Source organism: Pelmatolapia mariae, linkage group LG15, assembly GCF_036321145.2.
Source record: "Pelmatolapia mariae isolate MD_Pm_ZW linkage group LG15, Pm_UMD_F_2, whole genome shotgun sequence".
Lineage (NCBI taxonomy): Eukaryota > Metazoa > Chordata > Actinopteri > Cichliformes > Cichlidae > Pelmatolapia > Pelmatolapia mariae.
Window position 1 is genome coordinate 25,154,069 of NC_086240.1, and position 17,425 is coordinate 25,171,493.

The window sequence follows — 17,425 nt, forward strand, 5'->3', positions numbered from 1 at the left end:
ATTGAATTTGATTCATTTTGGTTAATTCTAGGATATTGAAGACTCCTCCTATTGGTGGAGTTTTCCTGGTGGAATTTTCCGCTCTCACCTAAACGGAAGTTTCCTACTGGTAGAGCACCAACTGGAAAATAGTCAGTGTGTTCATGGAGTCCGTTTTCTCCCATGTGTGTGCCTGTGTGTCTAAACGAGTCGGAGTTTTAGGTTGAATATAATGATGCCATGAGCTTAAGGAAATATAATTTCATATAAAAAGAGAGTGCCTTGGAGATTTTTGATTATTTAGCTTATATTTGTCCCTTCCAAAAAGCTGTTGCTCCATCTGAGACATAAAGATTTAGTTGGGCTACTTAGCTGGTTTAAAATGAGGCTCTGAAAGAAGGATGCCTCATTAAGTTAAATGCCTGTTGCTTTGACTCCTCTGCTCCTCTCTGGTGGACTACAGGAAGGCTAAGATGTGAGGAATGTGAGAATTTACATTTTAAGCAATAAAGGGGGACAGTGCTGCCCTTCCTCCTTGTCAGCTGTTAGTTCTATAGATGTCTTCCTTTCGTTATTTATGCTTCTATTTAGGATTCCTGTTTCTTTTACAATAACGGCTCAATTGTTTTGAAAGGTGATGCCCGTTTCTGCATGGAAGCAGTGTCCAAGTCTTTAAAGATAAACACTGTCTTATACATCTTTGTAATTGGGTTCATGTGTTTTTGTGCTTGTGAGCTTTATAAGTGGCCTTTAATGTTGTTTATTATGCTTCTATCAATGATGTTCTTTTGTCTTCTTCATCTTTGCTTTTCTTTTACCCTTTATAAATGCCACCAACCTGCAGATTAAACTGAGCCTGCATGACTGAAGCATTTTAATTAACGCTTGTCCTTTTTTAAATAAAATAAACTTGTTAATGCACCACGTCTCTTTCAGTCTCTGGGAGGTTTTGTGTTTGCCCTCAGCAGTATGTCAGAGTTTCCTCTGAGGGGAATTTACCTGCTGCTAATGTAGTGAAGGTGTTTTTCACAATAAAACTTTATTTTAGAAAACTGAAATAAATGTACATCTTCAGTCCAGAAAACAAGGATTACTCTGATAAGCTGCCCATAAGGAGAGTTAATATTGTATAATGTGATAATGATTACTGGTTTGTCAGACTGGGAGCAGACATCTCCCAGTTTAATTTTGTGACAGAGCAACAGGATTTTCTGGATTCAGACGCTGATCTCAAACGCCTTCCTTCTCATTTCAGTTTCACTGTAATAAACTTTACTTACATGTGATTTGAAAACAATATTCCCCAAGCACTGGCGTGTTTGGGACAACGTTCATCAAAATGTGTCAATCAGTACGAGAGGAGATCCTTAAATAAACCCCAAATCCTCAGGAGCCCTTTGTCTGTGCTCGAATGATGACCTGGAGCGCCTCCTGCTGGAGGGCTGCGGGGATTACAACGAGACAGAATAAACTAAAAACATCGTCCAAGTTTCTCATCAACATGTCTTCATCTCCTTAACCTTTTTGAGCTCACCTGATTTCCTCAACTTTGTTCTGCTTCTTATACACAAGAACTGTCTTCTCACTTCTTGCTACTTAACAAGAAACAACAGGTGAAACTTAAAATCTTTATTCAGACCCAAAACAAATCAAAATTTACATTCAACACAAAAAAAGAAAAAGGATGAGCATGCAGACTCTCTGCAACCTTCAAGCTTCGGTACAGTCACAACTGACACGGACAAGAAACACAAACCTCTCAAATTTATTTGAAAGGTTTGTTTCAAAGCTAAAGAACCAAAGAAGAGCATTAAGCAGTCCTGCAGCAGATTTCTTTAAAGGTGCTCGTCTTTTTCTTTGTGCTCTGGTTGCAGAGGCTTCGCCGCTCCTTCTCTCGACAGCCTGTCGGCCTCCTCGTTGCCTCTGTAGCCGGCGTGACCTGGAATGTGCATCTGGAGGAGGACCAGAAGAGCAGACAAGTAAGTATAAAAACATGAAAACAACAACTAATAAACAATCACTTGGACGCTTACTGAGCATTAAACAAATGATTGGATATGGCTGTACTATGCAGTACTAAGACTGTTTAGTACTGCGGTCTGTAATGCAGTCACAGTAAATGATTACTTCAAATTATTGCTGCTAAATCATGGGGTGCTCATCACACATTTAAATCATTAAGACCTGCAAATGACCAGAAGATTTTTCATTACATCCTGATACGTACAACCTTCAAACAGGCTGTTTTTACCATTACTGGTTCATCCATCAGATAAGGCATTAACAATACTGCTGATGCTTTCCTCTGACTGTTACTTTTAAATTGAACCTGTCACACCGTTTCCAGATCAGACTACCTTTCTGTTTGGTAGAGCACATCAAAACAATCCACCAGAAGTGAAGAGAAAAATGTAATAAGAGATCATCATTTTAAGTTACATTTTCCAAGCAGAAAATGCTGAATTTCTCTGGCTTCACCTTCAAAAAACCTGAATATTCACCTTTTTTGGGCCTAATTTGGACTGAGGGGGTTTAATTCTTCCCTCACGATACATCTGAACCCTTTCGTAATATCATTCTGGCATTCACGATTTATTTGTGGACCCTTATTTTAACGTATATTTTACATTTTTAAGCATTCGAATAATTGAATCAGAAATTAAGTGACAGTCAACCTTGTGTCAGCCTGACTTTGTACAATTAAAATAAAAACCCAGATGATCCAGCAGCAAGAGGAATAAAATTACTTCTTTTCTTTTTTTTTAAACCTAAGAACAGAAAAAGGTGACGCAGTGCAGGAACCTTTTACACATTTGTGAGACTAGTCTGAATAAAATTTTGTTGTTTATTCAACATTTATTCAAATTAGCACATTTAATTAGTACTAATGAAAGAAACATTAGCATATTTTAGTATAAAATGTGTACTTGCCGAACACTTAGTCTTATTAACAAACCAGGGAGTTTCTATCATTTAAAATTTTTATCATTCAGAGCTGATTAAAATAATAAAAATTTACGATATTTTCTGAATTATGAATCTAACGTGCAAACAAAATGAAACAGGAACGCTGAACCTGTCTTCAGCCGAATGCTCAGATTTTTCTTTTTTGAAGACGTTTGAAATAGGAAAATTATTTGGATATGTAACACTTCATCTGCTTATCAAAAGCATAACATTTCAGAAAACAAAAAACAATCCATAATCATCTTAATCCAAGTAATCCACTGAAACTGTCCCTTTGATATATACAGTTTTAGCCTCTGAGGAAAGCTGTTCGGCTGCTTGCTCTGTCTGACTGTACTGAGCCTTCGGTGCCCCCATGTGGCCATTTTTCAGGCCACGGACAGATTTATCACCTCTCCAGCAGGGGGCGGTTGACTGCAAAAAGACTCCTGTGGTAAATGTAAAAACATTGTTTATTTCTGACCTGCATGAATCTAAAGACCCCGTCCGCAAAGAAACACTGATACTTACCCAGACCACCTCCACCTGTCCATTCAGCCTGTCCAGTTTCACAAAGTCGTCTTTGTTGGTAATCTGACCTCCAGATTTCAACCTCCAGCCGTTTAGCTTCCAGTTCTTCACCCAGCTGGTCACACCTGCATGAAGGAAAAAGAAAAGAAAAACCTTTACCCATTCAGTGGGAAATTCAAAAGCTGGAATCTGAGTGATAATGCAACATGACTGCAGCATGACTCCAGTTTGTGACTCACCGTTTATCGTAAACTTGCTGTCTGTGTATAAAACGAGCTTCTTGATGTTATTCTGTTTGGCCTGTTCCAGCGCTCTGCAGGCCGCCTGGTGCAGCGAGAGCAGAGACGTCAGTTAGTTATGCTTTAAAGCTTATAGAGAAAAATCCAAGCATAAAATAACAAACAGGCATTTACAGGCCTGCATCTTGCTATTCTTTCCAATAAATAGGTACATTTACATATCTGCTCCTTCAGGAAAGTTTTCAGAAAGTGAGTTTAAAACCTTCATTCTCGTGGTGCCATTTTTAGTTTTGTTCCAACTATGACCATCAGGTGGCGCTTCTTTGTATTTGCTGTAGCATTTAATAAGCCTCTTTATATGCTGGCCCTCAGTAATTTAAACTGGTTAAAATTGCCTCAGCCTCTCCTCGCTTTAACCCTAGCACGCTAACGTGCAGTTTTATAACACTATCACTAATGTCAGGTAGATTTTACCTGACACCCAAAAAACAGACTAGGGCTGTGCGATATGACAAAAATCTCATATCCCGATATTAAGAAATCTATCGTCGATATAACGATATAAATTGCAAAAATGTAACATTTCCTGTAAATTCTGTGAATCTCGGGCATCTCGACTTGCGTGAAGTGTTTCCAGCTGGGCGTCGTGTACCTGGAGTCGAGTGTTTTAGCTGATGCATGGAACTATACATTTTTAGACATAAGTTGTAACGGCCACTGTTTTCTTTGTAAGTATTTATTACACAGCATGCTGCGGAGAAAAGTCTGTTCTAACGTTTGAGTCTAAGGTTTATTTTTTAGCACCTGGCGGCTCTTTTTTGCTTCTCATCCGTAAATACTCTGCATCTTTCACGTGACTCGTTTTATTTTGAAAAGCCTCAACAGGATCTTGAGCTTTATTGTGAAAGGTTTATGTGGAAAATAAACAAACGGACACGCCGTGGTTTTACCGTCGTTGTTGCTAACGAAAACGCATAAAAAACAAGCGCTTGTCCGTCCGTAGTGTGGTTATATTAAATATAAGACAAAGAGAGAACTTTAAGAAATTAATATAGCCACTACAGTGACCATCAAAATGATGAAAAAATATTGCCATAAACAGTTTATTTTGCGACACCACGAAACAAACGATAGCGTAAAATGAAACGATAGACGTTTTTCTATCGTCATCCGATATATATCGTTATATCGAACAGCCCTAAAACAGACTTCCCATTAAAATATATTAAAACAAAACAATAACTGGCAAATTGAAGTGCTCTTCTTTTATTTCTCCGTACACATCTCACAAAAGGAAAAAAGGGTGTCATGGTGGTCCTTTTAAAAAGGTTCTAAAGCAACAGAATGAAAATCACCCTGTGTTAGTGTTAAAAATTAAAGAAGTACTGTTTAAGTGCAGACCTGCACAGTTAACACTGAGCTTTAAACTGGACTTTTAAGACAGAAACTCTCATGCTGAGGTGTAAATCTTACTTGTATCTCTGCGCGCTGGTTGGTCTGCCTTCCCTGCAGCCTCTCTGCAACATTTCTATAAAGCCAGAGGCAACAAATGTGAGAAACCAATGCATCCATTAATGCAATTAAGACTTTCACTATGGAGGTTTAGACTGAGCAGATTTTAGGAACTGTTTAAAACATGCTTGTTGTAACACGTGCACATATTCTCACAGCGAGTTGTTGCATCCCCAGTAGACCCCGATGCCAGCCCGTGCTCCGCTCTGTCCGTTTCCTGAGCAGCAGCCATCGGTGTAAACAACCACAGCGTCACCTGTACAGAGAACGCAGAACAGCTCAGACTGGAGTTCAAGTTTTATTGCTTCCATTTTCTACATTTTACATTTAAATATTTCTGTATGTAGTAAATAACATGATTTTGTCCCCATAACATCATGTTGAATGGAGTATATTAAATCTTGCACATCTCACCCATGTACGTGAATCCGTCAGAGCTCTCTGATGACGAGTTTTGTGATGTCGAGCTCTCTGATGGCTTAACTCGTTTGGGCTGGTGCCCCGCCTTCTCCTCCGAGTGACATCTCTTTTTGCCAAGAGGGATGTACTCAAGCGGCTCCGGGCCTCGTTTAGGAAGCAGAGTGACATCAGACTCCACGCTCTGAGTTACTGAAAGCCACAAACACAAAAAGTTCATCAAGAACAGTGTGCAGCAAGTACCTGATTCTCCACTTAAAATCACCTGTGAGCTTTGTATGCATGCTGTATTACCATCTCAAACAGACACAGTGGCTGGGTTAACATATTCTTGGAATCCAAACTAACGGCCATTTCAGTTCCAAGATGCTCCGAGTTCAGCCTCAATCCCAGCTCCAATTAATTATAGCTTCTCGAGTGTGTATTTGAAGAGTATAAAATTAGAAAATATTCACCTTTCTTCACATCTGGAACTGCAGAAGGCTCGATCCCTCTGACGAATGCCCAGGCATCTCGCTCTGAGGCAAACTTCTTAAAGGAGGCAGAAGGAAATTTGTCCACTTGGCTCTTACACTCGTCCCTAAATGACAAAAAAATAAAAATAAAAAGTAAAAAATCAGGAGAATAAAAATCTTGAGACGTCTTCATTCTCCCCTCCGGACACTTTAATGATACACCTTTTCAACTGCAACTCAATCCATTCAGGCACATAGACATGGTCAAGATGACCCACTGAAGTTCAAACTGAGCCACTGGAATGAGGAAGAAAGAGAATTTAAGTGACACTGAACATGGCAGTGATTGTTGGTGGCAGACACATTGGCCTGAATATTTCAGAAACTACTGATTTCTGAATTTCCAGCATTCAAAATGGTCTGAAATAAGAGAAAATATCTAGGGCAGACTCCAATCTGGCCAAGCGGGCAGCTTTGGAGGATGACTTTAACTGTGTTTTAACTTTTGACTGTTTCCTACCATTTACGGTACATTAAACTAATTAAGTAACAGAAGAACAATAACAAAAATGTTCCCTTCTTGTAACCATTCTCTGGGTGGCTGGAGCAGCATCTAATAACCAACTTGCAAAATAAAACAAAATAAAAACAAACCAACAACACGAAAACACCAGACATTATGATACAGCCTTATAATTTGCACCGATGTTTTTTCGAAATTCTATACGCGAAAAGTGAGCGCGAGAGCCCTCGGTGCGCCTGCTCGCAGCTGAAGTAAAGTAAACTTTATTGTCATCTCTGCTACATACAGTCCAGTATATAGAGAGACGAGACGACGAGGCTCCAGTTACAGCAGTGCAAGTAAACAAACAATAAATATAAGAAGAGTAAGAAAATAAATATACACTTTAGGACCAGGGGTAAAGGGATCAATAACAATTTAAAATGTATATTTTATATTTTGTTGCTTTAAAGTCTCACACACAACCCGTTTTTAAAGTTTAAGAAAAAGAGAAAAGAAGAGGAGGAGTGTAGCGACTTCCACAGTCGCTAGAGGCCGGGGATGGAGCCTGCCTATTTGCCTGACGCGCTGTCAACTTCACGCAATGCGAGAGGTGGAATTGCTTGCTTGTTTATTAAAGTGCTTGAAAAGTTTACAGAGCAATGTGATCGGCTCGCGATTCAAACTCTTAAAACATCACAGCTCTAATGCAACAAGGGGAAACTCGTTGTGCTGCTGTCAACAAAAACTACGGCTACCCAGCCCTCCTCTCTGTCAAAATCAAACCAGTGAAAGACAGACTGACAACGCCCTCTTAATGTCACCGCTAGCACCCACGTGACTCCCGTTACACATCACCATAGCAACCAAACAAATGAAAACCCAGTGATCATTAAAATTCAATACATTTAATTATGGCTCCTACAAGGAGAAACGAGCAAAAGATACAGGTAAGCAGATGTGTCATTGGATAATGGCAGGTCATGTATCCTAAAACATTAAGAATCAGAATACTTTCTTAATCCCTAAGGAAATTATGTGGGTTACAGTTCCTCCAAGAAGAAATGGTAAAAATAGTAACAGTAAGAGACTAAACTCCAAACAATATATACAATAATATAATGTTAATTAGTCAGTGTCAATTGTTGATTTGTCCTGTTCCCATTGTATGACGAATTATGATGTCTGTTTGGTAGCCGTTTGCATGCTATGCATACTCTCTCTCTCTTCATATATAGGGTCATATATGTGTGTGTGCGTGTGTGCGTCCGTGTGTGTGTGGGGGGGGGAGTGGGGGAGCGGGGGGGCGCCAGAGGGCGTGTTCGCCCGGGGCGCCAAACAGGCTAGGACCGCCACTGCTTGTAACAATGGGTCCAAAGTTTCTTTTCTCAAAGATTAAATGTGTAGTTAAACTTCTGTGCACTAACAGAAGGTAAAGTTTCACCGGTCTGGTCCTGGCGTGTTGTTTATTTTATTTGTATTTATTTATAATATAGACAAACCAAAGACATACTACATTTCTAGTTATGTAAGAATAAATCAATTTTAGGCCCTCCTACTCACAAATGAGCCACATTAATGGCGGAAATACATTTAACTGTTTGAAGGCTATCCACCTGAAAAACGGAGAAAACGAAGCTGTGTATGTTCTGCTTCCATGCCGAATTAAAGTGTGGGATGTACTGACAGGGAAAAACTGATATGATCTTAAAACCGGTGGGTTGTTTTGCTGTAGCTCAAGGAGAAAAAGAAATCTTCGTGTATCTGAACGGAAGCTGGCATCCACTCACTCTCACTGAAAGAACATGCACTTTGAATAGCCAATAACATTGATTTTCTTAAAAACAAATGTGCAGGCATTGAGGTGTGTCCGGTCTCACCATGAAGTGTAGACTCCCGTTTTGTGTCCTTTCCTAACTGCGTAGAAAAACTTCCCTTTCGCCATGTCGTCAGCAGCGCTACAAAAGGTCCTGCATGCAACTCTGAAAAGACCAGTCAGCCTAAACATCACTGTCTGCCAACACACTGCAGGGGAACGAAGGTGGCTAGCATCGTGATATTAACTCGGACACATTCAAATGTCAATAGATTTGAGTAGTGAAGGCGTGGTTTGACATAAAACCTTGAAATATGGGACCAAATTAGCAGCCAGGTGTACAGATGTCCGGGAAAGCTAAACCCGAAAGAGCCCAACAAAGTATTCCTTATATATTTAACACCAGTCTAATAAGTCTTGCAGTCATCTTAGTTTCTTCATTAGCCGTATATCCCTATCTGAAAATGTTGCAGTAAACAAAATCGAACAAAAATCAGTCTAAAAGCACTGCAATCAACTGCCTGCAGTTTCCCCGACTGTTTTCTACTAAACTCACGCGATAGTTCTTATCACTCCGAGCGTTTCTACAATTCTCGCGATAGAAAAAACGGTCGCTCCCGATTGGATTAATCCAACTCTCGCGATGTTCCGGCCTCTTCCTTGGCCGTCGTTGACAGAGGTTAGTCGTGCCATTTTACCCTGGACTGGCTTTTCTGTTTTAAAATGTACTTTAAATGTGTTTAATGGCAAGGTTTATACACAGAAAGGCAAGTGAAGCCTGTGATAGCTTAGATTGTGTGATTTGCAGTATCGGATGGCTCATTTTAATGTCTAAATAAGACATAGTAGAGGGGCTCTGCTCAATGAGTTCGGCAAGCGAGTAGCGGCTAGCAACAGGCCGTGCATGTGTTCAGTTAGCCGTCACAAAACCGAGGGGAGAAGAGCTTGAGTTAATTTCCAGGTTCGGAGGTTCAGTTCTTTTAATTGTGACTCAAGTAGTTAATATGTATGTGCCGTTTTATGCCCATTGGACTGTTATATCCATCTCCTGTGCTATTGTGGGCTAGCCCGGTTAGCTCAGAGGTGTTACGCCTGGAGGTTAGCGGTGCTCTGGGCTTTCAGTAAAGGGTGGATATTAAATATGTTCGGATGCCGGTGGGTCTAACCTAAATGTTTTTATTTCTCCGTGCAGAGACAAAGGCCATGTTCAGTACCAGCGCCAAAATAGTGAAGCCTAATGGCGAGAAGCCAGACGAGTTTGAGTCTGGGATCTCTCAGGTAAGAAAGTCTAACGGCATCACAGATCCATGTATTATTGAAGCGTCAGTCCAGCTGAATGAGTAACTGTGGGGGCCTTTGGGGAGAAAACGGTAAAGGGCATCATGAATTAATGTGTGGTGTAAGAAATCTATATGATTTATTGGTCAGCCATTACATAACTGCACTCTGTTAATATGAGGCCTTTTTATTAAATGATTACATTTAATAAAAAGGCACTGATTTTTTTTTTGTCTAAGTTTTCAAAGTGTACAGGGGTTCATGTACAGTATCAGAACTCTCTTGTCTCTAAGTGACTATTTAAACAAGAATTGTACTGTTGGAGGAATGTAAGGCTGTGTGTGATTGAGTCTTTAATGTGATTTAATTATGACTGACATTAAAGTCTCAGCTGCTGGTTCTTCTCAATCCTGTAAGGCTGAGTGTTTCATTAGGACAGCCCTGTTTGGTTGTTTTGTCCACTTACTGGTTGGTGGACTGATGGGGTGATGCGGCCTTAAAATTATATCATATTTCTGCTGTCGTTGAAGTGTCTGGTGGACAAAGTACCAGCAGCACCAGCATTGCAGTGCAATAGTGGTGATACATTATAAGTTCAGCAAGCAAAAAAAGTAACCCAGGTCATGTTTTCTCTTTGAAAAAAGAAAAGGCTAATGCACCTGTGAGTGTAGACATAGTCCTGTTCCACATCGTCGGACAGAAAGCTGTACCCCTGGCTTAACTGATTAGTTTAACAATAACTGAAGTGATGTTTTAACCCTGCTCACCAGGCGGCTGTGGTATTTCTCATCTAGTGTTCCCTAAAGCTTAACTGGTTGCTCTCATGGCGATCAGTCAGCTGTCTCAGATTCTAACTCTGCTGTCTTGGACAGCAGCTGGTGATGGAAGTCTTTCTCCTTGCTGTGGAGAGATCCTGGAAGTTGGAAGGTGATGTAATCCTGAACCTTCAGCAGCTGAAGCTCACTGAGGCTCAAGAGCATAACCGTCACCAGTTGGAGTCCAAGATGGTGGAGTTGTTAGTCTGTCTTCAGGATAAAGAAGCTACTGGTGCAGCAGCTGATAATTGAGTCTCACAAAATAACTTTCAGTTTTTAAAATGTATTTTAAAAAGGGATGGTTTCGTTTCTTTTAATGACCACATGGAAAAGATGCCATCGGTGGGATTGGGCTCTCCTTTTTTAATGTTAGAAGCAGAAATATGAAGCCAATAGAAAGTGTTTGAGCTAGCCAGAGGTAGGATGAGTGATGTGGTTGTGCTTGCTTTACTCATTTGACTGGTCTTTCCACAGGCTCTGCTCGAGCTGGAGATGAACTCTGACCTGAAGGCTCAGCTGAGAGAGCTGAACATCACTGCAGCAAAGGTGAGAGTTCACACGAGCCTGTGTGCATGAGCTTCATGTCATTGAATGAGCAGCAAACAAGCCTGTTGCTGTGTTTGCTGCTTTTCACTGATTTAAAATCCAGCTTTAATTTATCTTTATGATAAGTTTTAAATCTAATCCGACGTGGACATCCAGAGAGTTGCTCTCCTGGCTCTGTCCTGGTGGCGTATGGGAGCGTAGCTCTGAGCTGAGACGTACAGTCCCGTTCCACAACGTTGGAGAAAAAGCTCTGTCCCCGGCTGCTGGCTGGTGAGGACAAGCGTCCTGCATATTCCTACATCTTCCCAGAGTCCTTTGGGGCCATTACTGGGGAGCTAAACCATGCAGTGCACACTTTTTGATACGTACTGGTGTTATAAGTCGTCGTGTTTTACTAAAATTCTTTCGTACTAACCTAGAGCTAAGTGCAAGTTCCTCAGAGTTTTAACAGCCACAGATTTAGGAAACATTAAGACATTTTCCTTCAAGGATCCAAAGCTGGGATTTGGGCACCTCGTGGAGAGCTCCTGCCCTGCCCAGATGGCGTCACACCACACTTCAGAGCCCCTGTGCTCTTAAATGACTGCTGCTTTATTCTTTTCAGGAAATCGAGGTTGGTGGAAACAGGAAAGCCATCATCATCTTCGTTCCTGTCCCTCAGCTGAAGTCCTTCCAGAAGATTCAGGTGCGCCTGGTGAGGGAGCTGGAGAAGAAGTTCAGTGGAAAGCACGTGGTCTTCATTGCACAGGTGAGGATACCATCGCTGTGACTGTCACTTTGATGACTTACTTGATATCCAGAAATATTACGTTTTGCTTTCAAGCTGGATGCCTGGAAAACATTATTTAAAATGCATAACCCTGTTAAGAACAGGGGTGAGCTGAGGTATGTGTCCATGTGTTGCGGTGATTCTTTTATCCGACATGGACATCCAGAGAGTTGCTCTCCTGGCTCTGTCCTGGTGGCGTATGGGAGCGTAGCTCTGAGCCGAGACGTACAGTCCCGTTCCACAATGTCGGACAGAAAGCTCTGTCCCCGGCTGCCGGCCGGTGAGGACGAGCGTCCTGCATATTCCTACATCTTTCCAGAGTCCTTTGGGGCCATTACTGGGGAGCTAAACCATGCAGTGCACATCTTTTCAAATCAGGGTTCAACTTATAGGCTGATAATGAAATAAAACCATTTTATGTAAGCAAGAATATCAGCCTGAACCTGATTGTTACCTTCGTGCTGCTCTGTAGTTGCTTTTGTTTGCCCAATTCCTCGTTGGAGATTAATTGAACCATTTCTGACTTTCAGAGGAGAATTCTGCCCAAACCCACCAGGAAAAGCCGCACGAAGAATAAGCAGAAGCGTCCCAGGAGGTGAGTGCAGAGAGTTGGCTTTAAATTTGATCTCACAGATTTCTGCAGCGGACTCGCAAGAGTGGGTCAATGTGTTAAAATGGATCTGGAGTCTTTAATGTTAGACACTTTCCAGCTCTGACATTGATTCAAGTGAAAGAATGGAGGGAAGATGGTGCAGTGATGAGCATTTCCACTAATACTCTTGAACTATTTTTTTTTTTTTTTTTTTTTTTTTTGGAGCTGATACTAAAACACTATAATGAACTTGAGCTGGCAACGTTTACACTGTGCTTAGTTTACTTTCATTTTTCTGAACTTCAGTGTTCTCTGGGTTTGTTTCTATGGTTTGTAAAGTGTTCAATCTTCTGTCACCTTCTCAGACCCCTTTTATCAGTCCAGCATCGGGTAGCCTGGTGGTGGTTACATGCGATTTACCACCACCTTGTGGAGGTACTGATGCAATGCATGCTACCAGATGCATGTGATGAAAATTAAGTTCTTCTGATATTCATTTTCATCACATGACTTTAATACATCTGCAGTGGTCTCTTTAAGCTTTAGAAATTGCTTTATTGTGTATAAATGATTTTTAAAAAAAATTTCTGTTAATACTGTGTTGAAGCATCTTTTTTGAGGTAACACCCTTAAGATTTATTTCTCTCTGTCCTTCAAAATAAAAGGAATTGTGAGGATAACTGTAAACTTAAATCTACAAATGTGTTTCTAAAAAAAGGGAGAAAGGTTTATTAACTGGACAGAATGATGCTATAAACCCGTTTTTAAATCTAATCCGACGTGGACATCCAGAGAGTTGCTCTCCTGGCTCTGTCCTGGTGGCGTATGGGAGCGTAGCTCTGAGCCAAGACGTACAGTCCCGTTCCACAACGTTGGAGAGAAAGCTCTGTCCCTGGCTGCTGGCTGGTGAGGATGAGCGTCCTGCATATTCCTACATCTTCCCAGAGTCCTTTGGGGCCATTACTGGGGAGCTAAACCATGCAGTGCACAGACTGATCATTAATAGAAACCAAAGATGGCGTGACTGAATGTTTTTATTTTCTTTGAAGAGTCCCGGTTTGTGCTGAAAGTTGGATGTTTGATAGGGCGCTGCAGGTGCTTTGGAAGGAAAACTTTACTGATGTGATTATTGGTTCCCGGTTTATCAGAGCTGAGTCTTTCAACCGTTTGGTAAAACACAGTAATCCGAAGTTCAGCTCGGACCAGGCTGACTAAAACTCTCAGTAAGATTTATTTAGAGGAAGTGAAACTCACTAGGGTACTATAGCCCGTTGCTTCTGTAAGTCATGGTCTGCAACCTCTCCAGTCTGCTTGAGGTGACGGCTGTCTAGGCTGGCATCCTGTTGATCAGCCTGTGGTTGTCGTGCAGGTCTGCAGCAGCACACATCGTGTAGTGGAGGCAGGCCTGCAGGGACCCATGGCTGGCCTTGGGAGACAAGCTTTGTAATCAACACCGCGCCTCAGGTGTTGACCCTCAGGGCCTCACTCCCAAGATTATTGCTGTAACATAAAACTATTATCGGGAAAAATGTTTTACTTTACTGAAATAAAATAAAAACCAGACTTGAGGAGGAAGAAATGTCTTGTGTTAGTATTGCTCAAAGTTATTAACACGAGCAGGATGTCAGCATGATTAAGTGTTTCTGCCCACGATAAATACCCCACCAGTGTAGAGAAGTAATAAAAGCTCAAGTAGAACCTAAAGCTTTCAACACATAAGAACCAAACTAAACTGAAGCACGCAAACTCGCTGTGGACACACACTTAAACTAAACTGAGTTGGAAATGAAGCATTAATGACCTTTTTTCTTTCCCCCCAATTCTTCCCTCAGCCGCACTCTGACCGCGGTCCACGACGCCATCTTGGAGGACCTGGTGTTCCCCAGTGAGATCGTGGGTAAGAGGATCAGAGTGAAACTGGACAGCAGCAGGCTCATCAAGGTCCACCTGGACAAGGCTCAGCAGAACAACGTCGAACACAAAGTGAGTTGTAAAGCATGTTCAGGAAACATTAATAACGATGATTTCAAGTGTCAGTCTTTAACTTATTAATCAGTGGATGGATTGTTTGGTGTGGGGAAAAAGTCAGGTTGTCACACCAAACACCTCCCAAAAACGTGATTTATTAAAAGGATAAGACATAGAGCATGTGTCCATCGGTTAAATGTCTGGAGATGTTTTAAGTCAGAAACCTTTTTGTTCCGACGTGGACATCCAGAGAGTTGCTCTCCTGGCTCTGTCCTGGTGGCGTATGGGAGCATAGCTCTGAGCCAAGACGTACAGTCCCGTTCCACAATGTCGGACAGAAAGCTCTGTCCCCGGCTGCCGGCCGGTGAGGACGAGCGTCCTGCATATTCCTACATCTTCCCAGAGTCCTTTGGGGCCATTACTGGGGAGCTAAACCATGCAGTGCACAGACTGATCATAAACAGAAACTCAATTTATGGCTTAACTTGTCCTTTACTTTGAGTTTTATGCACAGATCAAAGTCCTACTTCAGTTTCTGTTTGTGTCTGTTCAAGAATCCAAAATCCAAGGGGTTGTATTAAGTACAACATACTGGCATAAAAAATAGACCTGTTTAAATCCTTCAGCTGCAGATGGGAGTTTGTCCTGCAGCCTTAGTTGTTGTTGTTGTTTTTATATCATGTAAAGAAAAAGTGATGATGGTAAATAAGAGGCAGGTTAAGTTAAACTAACGTTGATTTTGTTTCCTGATTCAGGTGGAGACCTTCTCTGGTGTCTACAAGAAGCTCACAGGCAAAGACGTCGTGTTTGAATTCCCGGAATTCCAGCTGTAAATGCAGATGACAAAATAAAATTTGTTTACTGTCACTACTGTTGCAGGTTGTGGTCTTTGATTTCCTTCTCAGAGGGCACGTTGGAGACCAACGGAGCACTATTAAGCTTTTCAAACGATATATGGCAGTTATTAATAACCTGTCGGTATGCGGGAGCAAAATGTTCAGCCCTGTTGAGAATCCATGCAGGCAGGCAGGGATGGGACTTTATTTTGATTGGCTCGCCATTCACAAAAGCTCAGATCATACCATTACTGGAAAGAAGGGTTGGGTGGCTGACTGAAGACAGTGAATGTAGTGGTACAAGCCAGGTACACAGATGGGAGCCTGAATTTAAATGCTAGGCTGTCCGGGGGGGGGGGGCGAAACCGTAAAATCTGCATCATCTGGCTGCATTTCAGTAATACTGGAGACTGCAAAGAGTTTAAGAATAGTGACACCCGTTTTTATGTTGAGCCATTTTCCATTGTGGAGGACAGAAGATTTCAAACTTGTCCAAGTCTTACACTTTGAGTTCTCCCAAGTAGTAGTAAATGACTAAAAATAAGGCTTTTATGAAAACTAAATACAAATGGCTTCTTTTAATTAAATTTACAGTTTAGTTTGCATATAGTTTTATATTCAAAAAAGAGTATTTGAATGGCAGACATGTCTGCATGTTTACAGAGCCATGGCTCAATGTCTAAATGAGTCATACAGGCCTGAATGTGCACTCCAAGCCATTTATAATGAACCTGTTTGATCTGCTGCTCACCACAAGAAATTTTGGGCTTTTGTATTTTCAGTTTTACAGCTTTTCCTACAGATTAAAACCTCCCTCATGGCCGTTCATACTACACAAAATAATTAAATGGCAGAATTTTTGCTTTAACACTAAATTTAAATAAAAAGCAAAACGTGTGGACAAAGAGCTTTCAGAACTTTTTCTGTAGTTTTATGCATTTATTTTGTATATTTATAGTCCAAAGATTTCATGCTGACAGATTTCTTTCTTTGTCACAGCAGCTTTTTTTCTGGTATCAAGAAATGCCAGCTTACTGTTTAAAAGGAAGAACTTTTTTTTTTTTATGACAAGAACTGATACACATCATACACACTTCATAAATACTAATGTTGCCCCTGCACGCATTTTACCTGTGGCCCTTAGTCATAAACAGGATTCCAACATTGGTTGTTCTTAATCTGATGGCACCTAGAGGCCAAATCTAGGAGTTTTAATAACGCGTGTTGTTGGAGCCTCAACCTCCTGAAGCTGGTTTGTTGAAATCGCTTTTTCAAACTTTAAATCTGAATGTGGAGAAATGTCAGTACCTGGGTTCCTACAGTGTGCCGTAAAACAATGACTCAACAAAATGAGAAACTTCAAACGTTTTACTGCAAATGTACAATAAATACAGCAAAAAGCAAAATATTAACAGACTTTAAAACCTGTCTTTCACCAGTGCAGCACCAGTTTAGACCCAGTTCTACTTTCGGTTCCCACATTTCCACCAGTTTGAGAGCAGAATATTTTCACAGCATTTCTAGAGTTTCTAGATGTGTTGCATTCAGAAGACTGAATACAACATGTTCTTACTGTGTTATTTCATTCCCTTCAGAGACAAACAAAACACACGTATGATAAAGTATCCTATACCTGGATGTAAAAACAAACGCAAACTGAATTATTGTAAATGTTAAATCAAGGCATGAGCTTGATGATGAGCAGATTAAAACCCAGCGTTCGACCGCAGCCCCAGCTTTAATGGGATTTTTGTGTTGGATAATAAAAATGTGAGACGTCCCCAAGACGACACTGCAGTGAACGAGTTCAGAGGTAGAAAACAAGCTGCCGTAAAATTATTGCTTCAGACTTGTTCACACAACAAAAGTATCAACAAATATAAACAGATCCCGCTTCAACATTTGCTTTTACTTTGAGTAAACTTTAACACTGCTGATAACTGGAACGGACACCTGGCATGAACTCGGCTCCTGAATCCAGATTAGTTGTAATATTTTATTTACAACAACAAGTTAAGGCGTAGAAGGTTCGACTCCTGGCTGCTCCCGTCTGCATGTCAAGGAGTCCTTGGGCAAGATCCTGAACGCTGAGTTGCTCCCGCATCCATCAGAGTGTTAATGTTAGGTAGAAAGCACTTAGACATAGAAAAAGGTGGCTGTGGATATGTGTGAACGTGTTGAATAAAGCGCTTTGAGTGCTCAGGAAGAGTAGATAGAAAAGCAC

General features: G+C 41.1%; 2 protein-coding genes and 4 non-coding genes across 6 annotated transcripts; 5 read left to right on the top strand and 1 right to left on the bottom strand.

The window, feature by feature from the left end:
- Window positions 1–1,593: 1,593 nt before the first annotated feature.
- rnaseh1 (ribonuclease H1) lies at window positions 1,594–8,947 on the bottom strand. Its single transcript, XM_063495378.1, has 8 exons — window positions 8,462–8,947; window positions 6,080–6,204; window positions 5,622–5,816; window positions 5,364–5,463; window positions 5,169–5,223; window positions 3,696–3,780; window positions 3,457–3,581; window positions 1,594–1,931 (listed from the first exon to the last, which is right to left on the bottom strand). Exons 1-8 carry the CDS (start codon window positions 8,587–8,589, stop codon window positions 1,815–1,817), a joined length of 930 nt encoding a protein of 309 aa, XP_063351448.1. The 5' UTR covers window positions 8,590–8,947; the 3' UTR covers window positions 1,594–1,814.
- A 101-nt stretch (window positions 8,948–9,048) lies between these two features.
- On the top strand, window positions 9,049–15,232 carry rps7 (ribosomal protein S7). Its single transcript, XM_063495749.1, has 7 exons — window positions 9,049–9,076; window positions 9,590–9,675; window positions 10,965–11,036; window positions 11,641–11,784; window positions 12,336–12,400; window positions 14,230–14,380; window positions 15,121–15,232. Exons 2-7 carry the CDS (start codon window positions 9,601–9,603, stop codon window positions 15,196–15,198), a joined length of 585 nt encoding a protein of 194 aa, XP_063351819.1. The 5' UTR covers window positions 9,049–9,076; window positions 9,590–9,600; the 3' UTR covers window positions 15,199–15,232.
- On the top strand, window positions 11,176–11,393 carry LOC134643916 (small nucleolar RNA SNORA73 family). Its single transcript, XR_010096426.1, has one exon. It is a non-coding gene; the product is annotated as a small nucleolar RNA SNORA73 family (small nucleolar RNA).
- On the top strand, window positions 11,955–12,172 carry LOC134643918 (small nucleolar RNA SNORA73 family). Its single transcript, XR_010096428.1, has one exon. It is a non-coding gene; the product is annotated as a small nucleolar RNA SNORA73 family (small nucleolar RNA).
- On the top strand, window positions 13,173–13,390 carry LOC134643917 (small nucleolar RNA SNORA73 family). Its single transcript, XR_010096427.1, has one exon. It is a non-coding gene; the product is annotated as a small nucleolar RNA SNORA73 family (small nucleolar RNA).
- Window positions 14,599–14,816, top strand: LOC134643919 (small nucleolar RNA SNORA73 family). The gene has a single exon (XR_010096429.1). It is a non-coding gene; the product is annotated as a small nucleolar RNA SNORA73 family (small nucleolar RNA).
- Window positions 15,233–17,425: the final 2,193 nt, after the last annotated feature.

Bases quoted from the DNA above. Each gene is read 5' to 3' on its own strand.
- rnaseh1 (XM_063495378.1), bottom strand. From the start codon at position 8,589: ATGTTTAGGCTGACTGGTCTTTTCAGAGTTGCATGCAGGACCTTTTGT. The intron at 6,205-8,461 runs GTGAGACCGGAC...TTTGTCATTTAG, and splicing joins ACGGGAGTCTACACTTCATG to GGACGAGTGTAAGAGCCAAG. The intron at 3,781-5,168 runs GTAAGATTTACA...TCGCTGCACCAG, and splicing joins ACCAGCGCGCAGAGATACAA to GCGGCCTGCAGAGCGCTGGA.
- rps7 (XM_063495749.1), top strand. From the start codon at position 9,601: ATGTTCAGTACCAGCGCCAAAATAGTGAAGCCTAATGGCGAGAAGCCA. The intron at 11,785-12,335 runs GTGAGGATACCA...TCTGACTTTCAG, and splicing joins ACGTGGTCTTCATTGCACAG to AGGAGAATTCTGCCCAAACC. The intron at 14,381-15,120 runs GTGAGTTGTAAA...TTCCTGATTCAG, and splicing joins AGAACAACGTCGAACACAAA to GTGGAGACCTTCTCTGGTGT.